The sequence below is a fragment of the Chaetura pelagica genome, unplaced genomic scaffold, assembly GCF_000747805.2.
Source record: "Chaetura pelagica isolate M959 unplaced genomic scaffold, ChaPel_1.0 scaffold70, whole genome shotgun sequence".
Classification (NCBI taxonomy): Eukaryota; Metazoa; Chordata; class Aves; order Apodiformes; family Apodidae; genus Chaetura; species Chaetura pelagica.
In genome coordinates, this window is record NW_009952265.1 from 2,160,173 (window position 1) to 2,172,767 (window position 12,595).

The 12,595-nt window shown below is 40.6% G+C and overlaps 1 protein-coding gene across 1 annotated transcript in view; it reads left to right on the forward strand.

Annotated features, from left to right (window-relative positions):
• Positions 1–12,595, forward strand: part of PLEKHH1 (pleckstrin homology domain containing, family H (with MyTH4 domain) member 1) — a 44,470-nt gene that overhangs the window by 26,596 nt on the left and 5,279 nt on the right. The window contains exons 14-22 of the mRNA XM_010007686.1: positions 337–417; positions 1,393–1,572; positions 1,705–1,813; positions 2,536–2,648; positions 3,311–3,487; positions 4,293–4,390; positions 6,418–6,595; positions 7,007–7,162; positions 11,189–11,289. Coding sequence (XP_010005988.1) covers positions 337–417; positions 1,393–1,572; positions 1,705–1,813; positions 2,536–2,648; positions 3,311–3,487; positions 4,293–4,390; positions 6,418–6,595; positions 7,007–7,162; positions 11,189–11,289 — 1,193 coding nt within the window. The remainder of the gene's footprint in view (positions 1–336; positions 418–1,392; positions 1,573–1,704; positions 1,814–2,535; positions 2,649–3,310; positions 3,488–4,292; positions 4,391–6,417; positions 6,596–7,006; positions 7,163–11,188; positions 11,290–12,595) is intronic.

Genomic DNA, 12,595 nt, shown 5'->3' on the forward strand with positions numbered 1-12,595 from the left:
TGCTGAGATGCAATTACTCATTTTTCTAATCTTAAAAAAGTTATTCTAAATATTGTATTTCAGGATACAGAAATGGTGGCTTGTTATGAATGAGTAAAATACCTCACAAAATCCTAGACCTGCTTCCTTAAGCACCCATGTCCCATCTACATAGGTGGGATATGCTTGCCTGCTTTTGGAAGTGGTGCCCTGTATGTTTTGAGAGCAACATATAGTAGCATAGAACAAATAATATATGCAAGGCTTTAAGGGAGTGTTGAATTGAAAGTTGAAATCCTAGTGCATCATTGCAGTAATACTGCTGATGTTAAACACATAAATGTGTCCTCCTTAAAGGTAAAGCATGGTCACTCTAAGCTGGTCTGGTGTGCACTGATTGGGAAAACTTTCTACTACTATCGAAACCATGAAGATAAGGTAATTCCTTTTTCCCTTTGGTTCCTGAACCCCCCCTTTCCTATTTCTTGTGATGCTTTCTTTCCTTTTACTGCTTCTGCATCTCATCCTTCAAGCTCTTCCTTGGTTGTACTTCTCCCCTTCTAACAGCACCAGTTCCACAAAGAGAATCAGTCTTTTCTCAGATTTATTTTCTTTTAAGCTACAATGACAAAAAGAATTAAAAGGTGAGTGACTGTTCTTTCTCAGATCACTGTGTGTCTTGTTTCTCGCTTTCTTTTTTAGGTCTTGTGAAGCATGCAGAGCAGACTTTTGTACCACAGCTGATATATTCTGCATGCTGTCATGAAAACAAGTAGCAACAGCAATATGGGAAGAGGGAGGTCATTTAATCAGTGTAATGTGCTTCCATTTTTGGGTTCTTGGCGCAATGGTTCATTGCTTTGTCTTGCTGATATCGAAACCCAAGTTTTAGAATATAAAGGAATACTGTGACTTACTTGGGATTGAGATCCAGAGTTAGTACAACAGATATCCTCTGTCTGTATGAATCTACCTATTTATGTCATTTCAGAAGTATTTATTTCCAGTAGCAAGCCGAAAGTTTGACCAGGATGAGACAGCAGTGGCTCAAGATACTGAGCAACTGGCCATCAGAAAACATATCCTGTCTTGCAGAGCCGATGATGTTAACACGCCTGACAAGTGTAATGGGAAGAAAACAGTACCTTATGGGAGGGGCCATCTTTTAATTTGCAGATGCCCTGACAAGAAAATTAATAAAATAGTAACACAGTTTGTACTTTATTTGGTGAAAGGGAAGAAATGCTGTAGAAATGCAGGATTATGTAACTACATTAGTTAAACACTGAATTATAGTTGATTTCTTACATTTTACAGAACTGCTAGCATTTTCATCCATGTTTTCTTTTCCTGTGTTCCCTGTTCCTAAGTGGGATTAGCTATGCTCTTCTAACTTGCTTCCCCTCCTTATAGTGTCCTCTAGGGCATCTGCCTTTGCGTGAGTCCAAAGTGGAAGAAGTAGACCGGTCCTGTGACTCTGATGAAGATTATGAAGCCACTGGTGGAGGACTTCTCTCATCCCACTGCACACTGGTGATTCACCCACAGGACCAGAGTCCCACGTACTTACTCATTCGCACCAAACAGGAGAAGGTAAAAAAGGCAGTGGTTTTGGAGAGGAGGAGGCTTTTTAGTATCAGCAAATAAATGGGCTATACCAGACTGAACCTGTTTGTGGAAAACAAGGTCTGAATTGACCCATACTGTTCTCATCCTCATGCCTAGAATACCTGGCTGTACCATCTGACTGTAGCAGCTGGTAGCAGTAATGCCACAGTGGGCACATCGTATGAACAACTTATTGGAAAACTATTGGATGCAGAAGGAGACCCTAGTAAGTAGAATGTACAGATTCCTTTCCGTGGGTAGTGAAGCATGAGGAAGGGTAATTTCAATTCCCCGTTTTAATCCAGGCAAAGGTGAGGGAAGGGTATTCTCAGTGCAATAGCATATGGTACAGTGTCCTTCTCTCCTAGTTCCATTGGAGTATCTCCAGAGAGGATACAGGCATTGTAGTCAAACTAGTCAAATCCATCACTTTGTCACATCAACTCTGTAACATTAATTCAAATTAAAAAAAAGAAATAGAGCTCTAACTTTTCCCTGTTATTATGTAAAATCGGCATTTGTACTTATAACTCTTTTCCTGCACGCTCACATATTCCTAAACCTGTGTGTGAACCTTGCTTGCTGTTGAACAGTGACTTGCACTAACACAGACCCCCACTGCAGGTGGCTGCCCTGGCAGAGTTTTTGTCCCTTGTTTGAACATGCAGCTGAGCAGTTTCTCACCAGAATCCAGCTGATGAGCGGCTCTAACATAGCAGCCTAAGGATGGCAATACTTCTTTCTGCTGATGGCTAATGCTGCTGGTGAATCTTTGTTCATGGCAGGCTTTGCTGGAATCAGTGAAATGGCATCAAAGATGAATGTGGCCTAGAGCAGTGCTGCTTCCTAGGGTGCTTTGCCATTTCAGCAAGTCTCCTTTTCAACTTGGACGTGATTATCTTCCTTCTGTTTCTGACACTACATGTTTTTGCCCATCCGCTACCTCAGATTCTCCTCTGTGGAAACATCCTATGTTGTGCTACAGTAAAGATGGGTTGCACACATCCCTCACCACTCTGCCATCCGAGGCTCTACAGACTGAAGCTCTGAAGCTTTTTAAGGTATTTAAAGGGACATTGCATGGTTTTCAGTAATTTTTCTCTGTTATGATGAACAACATTGTTTGGTGGTATTGTTTGTCACAATATTTGCTGTCACCATTGGTTGCTTTCAACAGGCCTGCTGGGTCATTTAATTACAATAGGATAGTTGGATATTAGATGCCGTTCATTCTCTGGAAGTTTAACTTTTCCTTGTTGGGAACCTGGGCTTAGGAGCAATGTCCCCCAGAGGCTTTACACTTCAAAGTTAGTGTAATCTTCCTTTTTCCTCTCCAACATTTGAATTGAAGGAAACTGAAACAATTTGCTGGCAAACTCAGTTGTGTCAGTAAGACCAATGGTGAAGCTGTGGGAGGTTTGATTCTCGTTACAAGTGTAAGATCAGCAGTAAATCTGCACAGGCATGGAAGGCAGGAAGCATATTTTCCCCTTGATTCTTTTGCTGACTCATGAGCTCGTCAGGCTGGGGAAGGCTCAGTGAATTTTCTAGTTGCCACAACTGAAGAGAGAGAGATAGGAATTAAGTAATTATCTCCTCCCCCTTTCGGGGTTATTTAGAAGAATTCATTAATTGCCTGTAGCACATCTGAGGAACTGTCCAGGAAAGTACCAGAGAAGAGTTGCTGTGTTCATCTCATTGACTAACTTCCACTCTTTTACAGTCCTGCCAGCTCTTCATCAATGTCCCTGTGGAAGCACCCTCTATTGATTACCACGTGTCCCTTGCCCAGACAGCACTGCAGGTCTGCTTGACACATACTGAGCTGCAGAATGAAATCTACTGTCAGCTTGTTAAGCAGACCAGCTGCCGACAGCCTCAGAACCACTCAGTCATTCAGGTCAGTTCCTCTTCTGTCACTTCAGCCCTGCAAATACTTTCTATTTAATTCCATGTTTTCAATAATTAGCAATAGGACTTGCTCTCATAAAATTGTGCATATGCTAAAGGTGTGCTGGAGGAAAAAGAATCTTGGCATTGATGTGCAAAGAAAAATACTGAGAATGTAACTACTTGCAAAGTAAACTTTAGTTTTAATGTAACTGTTTACCAGCTGCAAATGGTCTATTTGGAATAAAGATTCATAGCTTGTGTTAGCTAGCTCTAATTGCCACATAGTATTAATCTTAGTTAATCAAGAGCATGCAAATCATAAATATTACTATTAAGCATGAAATCTGATTTTTGCACTATAATTATTTGGTAAATCAAATGAATAAGCTACTTCATGAATGTAGATACTTTATATTCCCAGCTCAAACGAGAAAATAAAATCTGGTTGAAGAATAATGGGTCTAATGTGAAACTAAACTCCCCAGTGTATTCTTCATTATGATTTGCAGTTGCAAATAGGAAAAAAGTATTAGTTCAAGTCTTAATCATTCATTCAGCTTTAGTTACATTAGTCAATATTTTCAAGAGAGATCAATCATTTAGAACACCTCTTTTTAGAGTCCAGGTTGAGATACTGAAGAGCAGCCTGTCCTCTGACCATCACTTGCCTTTGAAGCATTTTGAACTACATGTCTAAAAATGGTCACTCCCAAAAGCACTGGTTACCATCCAGCATTTTGGTTGCAGTATTATATGAGAGACAACAGGCCAGAAGTACAGAACAAGAATGATGTCCAGTTTTATGTTCACAGTGCTGGCAACTCCTGGCTTTGTGTGCTCCTCTATTCCTGCCTCAACATCACTTCCTCTGGTACGTCAAACAACACTTGCAGCGACATGCGGATCCCAGGTAAAGACTGCAACAGTATTTTCTTCTGCTGAGCTGATTGCTTTTTGCATCCGCTACTGATAGAGATGGAAGCAATCTTTTGATTCACACCTGCAAAAACAAGTTGAGGGAGGAGACAAACCATTCCCCACTTCTGTCATTCACATTAATTTGTCACTTACATTAAGCTAGTTCACAAAATCTATGCTAGCAAAATAATTTTTTGCAGATATAACTGGAGCTACGTAGGGAGGTTTTTTGCTGATACAGCTACTTTAATTGATAGAAAGACAGACAAAAGTAATTAGAATTAATTGAGTTTCAGGTGATTATATTCTGCTTCAGGTTAAAAGAACTAAAGTGGTACAGAGAATAACTTTGGGAACTATAAAAAGTCAGGAAAAAAAAACATGAAATAGATACTAGTATTGTTGTCTGTTACCTCTTTAGTATGTAACACTGTCCCCTGTAAGAAAACAGTGTAAGATCTACTGCGACAGCAATAACTTTTTGTCCTGCATTCATACTGTGCTCTTTCTTTGTTTCCATGGTGATCTGGTCTTCAGCATATCTCACTGTGTCCTTTACAGGGAGGTCACAGCTAGAGATGTCTAGTTGTCTGTTACAAGAATATACTGTTGCTCAGACATACGTAAAACAGTGGTTTCATATTCAAATACTCAGCCTAAGTCTGCCTTGGTACTGCAAAATCTGAGTACTCCTTCAATCAAGGGGTTTTTTTTAAACTTTCATATATGCTGCCTTACATTTGCTATTTCTTCTCAGAAGCAAAAATACAGATATCAGGCACTCTTTGGTGGTAGCATTGGCTAAAGCAACTTGTTAGGGATCTTCTGGCTAGTACTAGAGAGCATTTCTTACCTGTGCATTACCAGCTCCCAAAACTGGCCCATTCAATTCAGTAGTGCAGCTGCTTTACTGCTAGGGGCATAAGGATGTGCTGGGCTCTGTGAAATGCATGTTTCAAGCATTACTATGCTCATGGTCTGCCAGGTTCTTAGTCCAGAAGTGTCTTTATCAACAAATAAACTTTATGCAGAAGCAAAGAGCAGAAATGTTTTTATACATTCCAGCTATGAAACAGTTACTAGGGCTAGAAAAAAGATACAGAAATTACAACTGTGCTTATATTGATTAGATTTAGAGAGTTTCTAAATTACAGATACTTTGCTTAATTCCTTCTGCCTAGCTTTAGGAATACTTAGGTCTCTTTAGATGGAGCAAGTATGGCTGTTCCTTGATCAGCTAAACAGATATGTTTTCCCTGTTTCATATAGCAAACAAGACACTAGAATGTATGCCACATAATGCCTATGGTCTACTTTGCACTAGCTCTTAATTCCAAGTACTGTTTCTTATGCATGGTGACCTTAGAGTATATAGATCCATTATTTGAGAGAAGAAAAGCCAGGGCAGTTTTACATTAAAGGACATAGGGCTTTAGGAGTGTTTGGAAACCAGACATTACAGTTTCTCATTGAAGGAAGATTCTCCATTTGAAAGTTGTTCAAATGCGTGACTGGCGAGGTGAGCAGTATGTTTCTAGAGTGAAAAGCCAGAGCTCCTAAATTCCATGTTGCTTGCAGGGATTGAACTGGAGATTTGACCACATACTGAGCTCCTGAAGGCACATTGAACAGTTTGTTTCCCCTGTAAAGTGGCAGCACAGTTAGAAATCTATATAAATACTTCAGTTTTAGAACTTACTCAGTATAGACATTCTTAACATTTTTGCAAGAGATGTAACTGACTGTTCCTGCCTGGCTTTAGAGACACTTCTACCCTTTTAGCGCTTTCCAGAGAGTCCATTGTCTGCCTTAATTTTAGAGATCCTTGGAGCTCAGGTTTGTGTGGTAGCTGTTCACTTGAGCTGTTAGCCTGTTGAGATCAACTAGAATACCTGCACAGAGATATATCTTTGCTTGAGCAAAAGCCTGAAGGAGGAATGCTGTAGTCATGACACAGGAAATGGAAGAGGACATGGCATTTAAAGCTTGTTTGTGGCTTATCTCCACCTCTTTGCCCAGGAGTGAAATAGGCAAGTATGCCATCTACTGCCAGAGATCAGTAGACCGCACTGTGCAGACAGGCGAGCGGGAAGCCAAGCCCTCCCGGATGGAGATTGTGTCCATCCTGCTGAGAAATCCCTACCACCACTCACTCCCCTTCAGCATCCCAGTGCACTTCATGAATGGAACCTACCAGGTGAGCCACGGCAGGTGCCTTTCTTCCAGGCACTAGAGGACTGTAATAACCTGCCTCCTTCATGTGGGTGGCTGGCACCACGGTGTTTATACATAGCAGATATTAGGAGATAGACACTGTTTCTTCTCTTTGCCATTTTCACCATTTTTCCTGAGAAAAGTAAAAGAATTTAGCCCCAGCTATACAGGTCTTCAGAAGTAAAGGTAGCTAGGAAAAAGGAAGAGATGTTCTAGGTGTCTCAGTATGAGAAAGAATGCAGTGTGAAGGGAGACAATATGTAAGTGCAGTTACTGGAGCTGGCAATCAATCATGAGACACCAATCTACAGGAAACTCAGCTTCATTAGTTGTGATACCCATCAATGTCATGTTTCTTTAAAGTCATCCTCAAATAGCTCCTCTTTCATTGCAGGTTGTAGGTTTTGATGGTTCCTCAACAGTTGATGAGTTCATCCAGCGGCTGAACCAGGAGACAGGAATGAGAAAGCCATCCCACATGGGATTTTCTCTGTTCACAGATGATCCTTCTGGCAGGAATTTGGAACATTGTCTGCAGGGCAACATGAAGGTATTTTTTTTTCCCTCTGCTACATTCAGCATATGTGTTTGAAGAGCTGCTAAATGGCTAATATTTTTTTCTTACTGCAGCAAGATCAAATACACCTGAGTATTGCCTGTGAAGAGTAGTATTTAGAGATGAGATATTAATTCCTCATGCAAAGCTACAGACCTATGGAAGAGTGGCTGGAGAGCTGCCCAGCAAAGAAAGATCTGGGGGTGTTGGTCAACAGCCAGCTGAATATGAGCCAGCAGTGTTCCCAGGTGGCCAAGAAGGCCAACAGCATCCTGGCTTGTATCAGGAATAGAGTGGCCAGCAGGAGCAGGGTCAGTACTGGTGAGGCTGCACCTCGAGTACTGTGTGCAGCTCTGAGCCCTTCACTACAGGAAGGACATTGAGGTGCTGGAGCAAATCCAGAGAAGGGCAACAAGGCTGGTGAAGGGCCTGGAGAACAAGTCTTATGAGGAGCAGCTGACGGTATTGGGGTTGTTTGGTCTGGAGAAAAGGAGGCAGAGGGGAGACCTCATTGCCCTCTACAACACCTGAAAGAAGGGTGTAGCAAGGTGAGGGTTGGTCTCTTCTTCCAAGTAACAAGTGATAGGATGAGAGGAAACAGACTCATGTTGCACCAGGAGAGGTTTAGGTTGGCTATTAGGAAAAAATTCTTCACTGAAAGGGCTGTCAGGCATTGGAACAGGCTGCCCAGGGAAGTGGTTGAGTCATCATCCCTGGAGGTATTTGAAAGACAAGTACATGTGGTGCTTGGGGACATGGTTTAGTGGTGGATTGGGCAGTGTTAGCTTTACTGTTGGACTTGATGATATTAAAGGTCTTCTCCAACCTAAATGATCCTATGATTTTATAATTAGCTCAGTCTAGTCTGAAATACTAGTTAAGACAAAGCACATTCTGTTTTACTAAGTGATAAATTGGTCGGTTTTGTCAGTCTCTAACTCAGATTTTAACACATTAAAGTTTAATTTGTCAACTACAAAATTAAAATATGACAGAGCTAGCTAGCATGATGGGACATCACAATTAACATAAAATGTGACACTACTAATTGAGATAAATTTATGTTAGGCTGTGAGTCTTTTGGCATGTCCATATAAGTCTCATCTGTTAGATTATGAAGTATCTCCTTGCTATCTTCAGGTAACTCGGACTTTTATTGTTGATGAATGTACTTATGGGATAGAGCTCTACTGAGTGAGAGGAGTGCCTCAGGTCAAGGCAAAAGGAAAGCAGATAAAGTATTAACATCTGTGTCTTTCATATGGAGATTTCTACCCATGTTGCAGCTGGATAACTGCCTTAAATGGGCAGGCTAGTGGCCTTGAATGAGACACATCAGATTTGGTACAAATCCAGGAGAATAATTTGTCGTACAGTATTGATGGAGGACTAGTGGTAGTGGCATCTTGGAAGAGGCCCTGAGAACTGTAAGGAACATAAACATTCAGTTTTACACAGCATAAAATTTCACATTAGGCAGCAGAGGAAGAAGATGCCAATAACTTTAAATTAGGTGGGTTGAAGAGCAACCTACTACAGGCAATGCCAAATTATATACTTTGCCTTCATGGCTTGATATAGATCAGGTAACCTGGAGCTTTGCTGGTAACTGAACCATCATTTGGAGAGATGAGATACTAGAGTAAGCGAAGAAACTCGAGACAATCAAAGGCATCGCTTTTATTGGTTATTCACTGATGATTATTTACCTGCCAAGTCAACCTCAACAGCTTCTTTGGCCAGCAGGAGCAGGGTCAGTACTGGTGAGGCTGCACCTCGAGTACTGTGTGCAGCTCTGAGCCCTTCACTACAGGAAGGACATTGAGGTGCTGGAGCAAATCCAGAGAAGGGCAACAAGGCTGGTGAAGGGCCTGGAGAACAAGTCTTATGAGGAGCAGCTGACGGTATTGGGGTTGTTTGGTCTGGAGAAAAGGAGGCAGAGGGGAGACCTCATTGCCCTCTACAACACCTGAAAGAAGGGTGTAGCAAGGTGAGGGTTGGTCTCTTCTTCCAAGTAACAAGTGATAGGATGAGAGGAAACAGACTCATGTTGCACCAGGAGAGGTTTAGGTTGGCTATTAGGAAAAAATTCTTCACTGAAAGGGCTGTCAGGCATTGGAACAGGCTGCCCAGGGAAGTGGTTGAGTCATCATCCCTGGAGGTATTTGAAAGACAAGTACATGTGGTGCTTGGGGACATGGTTTAGTGGTGGATTGGGCAGTGTTAGCTTTACTGTTGGACTTGATGATATTAAAGGTCTTCTCCAACCTAAATGATCCTATGATTTTATAATTAGCTCAGTCTAGTCTGAAATACTAGTTAAGACAAAGCACATTCTGTTTTACTAAGTGATAAATTGGTCGGTTTTGTCAGTCTCTAACTCAGATTTTAACACATTAAAGTTTAATTTGTCAACTACAAAATTAAAATATGACAGAGCTAGCTAGCATGATGGGACATCACAATTAACATAAAATGTGACACTACTAATTGAGATAAATTTATGTTAGGCTGTGAGTCTTTTGGCATGTCCATATAAGTCTCATCTGTTAGATTATGAAGTATCTCCTTGCTATCTTCAGGTAACTCGGACTTTTATTGTTGATGAATGTACTTATGGGATAGAGCTCTACTGAGTGAGAGGAGTGCCTCAGGTCAAGGCAAAAGGAAAGCAGATAAAGTATTAACATCTGTGTCTTTCATATGGAGATTTCTACCCATGTTGCAGCTGGATAACTGCCTTAAATGGGCAGGCTAGTGGCCTTGAATGAGACACATCAGATTTGGTACAAATCCAGGAGAATAATTTGTCGTACAGTATTGATGGAGGACTAGTGGTAGTGGCATCTTGGAAGAGGCCCTGAGAACTGTAAGGAACATAAACATTCAGTTTTACACAGCATAAAATTTCACATTAGGCAGCAGAGGAAGAAGATGCCAATAACTTTAAATTAGGTGGGTTGAAGAGCAACCTACTACAGGCAATGCCAAATTATATACTTTGCCTTCATGGCTTGATATAGATCAGGTAACCTGGAGCTTTGCTGGTAACTGAACCATCATTTGGAGAGATGAGATACTAGAGTAAGCGAAGAAACTCGAGACAATCAAAGGCATCGCTTTTATTGGTTATTCACTGATGATTATTTACCTGCCAAGTCAACCTCAACAGCTTCTTAGGAGAGGATTAGTATATCTGATTATGTATTTCATGTGGCTTCTTATGTTCACATTCCTTTTATTGAGATGCTATCACAAAATAAGTAGGAGCCTTTATTAGACCACTTGCCAAAGGACTTGGAATAACCAAGAGAAGCTGAGCGGAACCAGAGAGATGAACCGTGCTATTACTAAAAATATGTCTTAACTACAAAGTTGGAATCTAGAACCAAATGTTCCCAGAATTTGGACATTCACATCCAAGGGTTTGGTTTAGCCAAGCATGTAGTCAGCTGCTGTTAAGAGGTTATGTGAGAGCTTTTAGTTTGGCTCAGGAGGGCATATTTGAAGCAAATGTACCAATCATTCCTATTAACCTGCTTTGATTCACATTAAGGAGCAACATTATAGAGCATGAAATAGGTTCTTTTTATGTGAAACCTGAATTGGAAGATGTGACCCATCATAGCAGTGGGCTTCAGGCCAAAGTAAAACCCTTTGAAACTCCTTCAATGTGGGTACAGAGTCTTAGGAACAGGTGGTGGTGTACTGTGCAGATCTGCTCCCCCTGGGCTTTGCTGCTTCCTAACACTGACAGAGCCAGAGCTGCTCCCAGACCAGAATTCCATTACACATGTGCCGTTGCAGATTAGAGATGGAGTTTTCAGTTTAAATGGTTTCATTTTTATATACTGTGTAATAGAAAAATGAAATGGTTTACCACTTTTGACTGTGTTTATGCTGATTCGGTCTGTTTATCTTCTGTGTTCCACAATGCTTTTTTCACTTACTTTCCCCTCAAGCCTTGACTATACATTTCACCTCAGTTTGTCTTTCCTCTCTCCATGGTATTTTTTAAAGATCTGTGATGTTATTTCTAAATGGGAACAAGCATTAAAAGAACTACATCCCGGGAAATATGAAGGAGGCACAAGAATTGTGAAGTTGACCTATAAGAACAGGTATCGTGCTTTTTTGGTTTGGCCTCATACTACTGTTAATTAAACATTTCTAGACTGGATATATCTTTGTAGATAGCCAGTAATTTAGTGTTAGTGTCAAAACTATTTTAGCTAAGATGTGTTCAAATCATCAGTGAGATACGATACCTTTTGTATGTGCTACATGCATAAAAGAGGGTGTATGACCTAGAGATAAAACTCAAAACACTTTGCAATATCAGAATAGACAAAATGGGTTAAAGACTAGCTGTAGCACAATAAAGCATACTTGGCACAATTTCATTAGTCTAGATCCTAAAATGTAATTAAGTAATACATATTAGGTGAGAGGAAGAGAAACCTGGGGAAAAAATCACCAGTAAAAACAAATTTGCTGAAACTTGCAATTAAGTGAAGAATCACAAAGATGAAAAGATACAAAGAAGAGTGTTCTAAATAGCACAAGCTGTAGAAGAGACATGTTGTAGCAGTGCCCAGACTTTATAAAGAACAGGATGTTAAAAGTTAGATGATAAGAGATAGTGGAGAATGAAAGTATGAGACAAAGATCTAAACCAAAAACTGGAACAAGTTAGTCATTCATAATACAGACCAGAATTCTGAATTACAGTGAGTAGGGAGCTGTGTATGGGCACAAGGAGTGAATTTCTGCACATGAATTCTGTTTGCAGTCAAAATAAAGGCCATCCCAAAACCAGAAAGAGACAAAGTTCTGTATTGAACAGATGAAGATTTTGTTAAATGTAATGGTGGAAACAAATTTGGGTGAAGTTTGTTAGCTGGTATAGCAGAGGTGGAAGCAGAAGTTACTGCTTTTGACCCAGATGGCAGTATTTGTTTCAGGAGTGAAACTTTACGGGATTATTTTATTGGGCTGGAATGTGCCTAGACTGGACAGCAAGGGTGGTTTGATAGTGTTTCCAAGGTTGGGCTGTTCAAACACCAAGGACTCAGATAAGACATGTGTAAGGTCACTGTGGTCATAAGGGTGGTGTTAATCTTAGATTGACATTAAAAAAATCCAAACTCCTCTACTGGAATTAATATCTTCTGTGGTATTATGGTATATATAGTCACGGATGCAGCTGTAAAACAATATTTAAATTAGCTGGTGTAGGCTGTAAATAGGCATGCATGAGGAATTGTTCTGGGAAGCATTCCCTAAGCTGATGTCTTTAATCCCCATATATCAAGTCAAAGAAATTGCAAGTGTGAAGGGAAAGAAAAACAGGAAGCTTTGATTTACAAGAATGCTTTTTCGAGTTTTGAAACAAAGCCTGCTAGTTAGGGCTCTTATTTCCTGCTG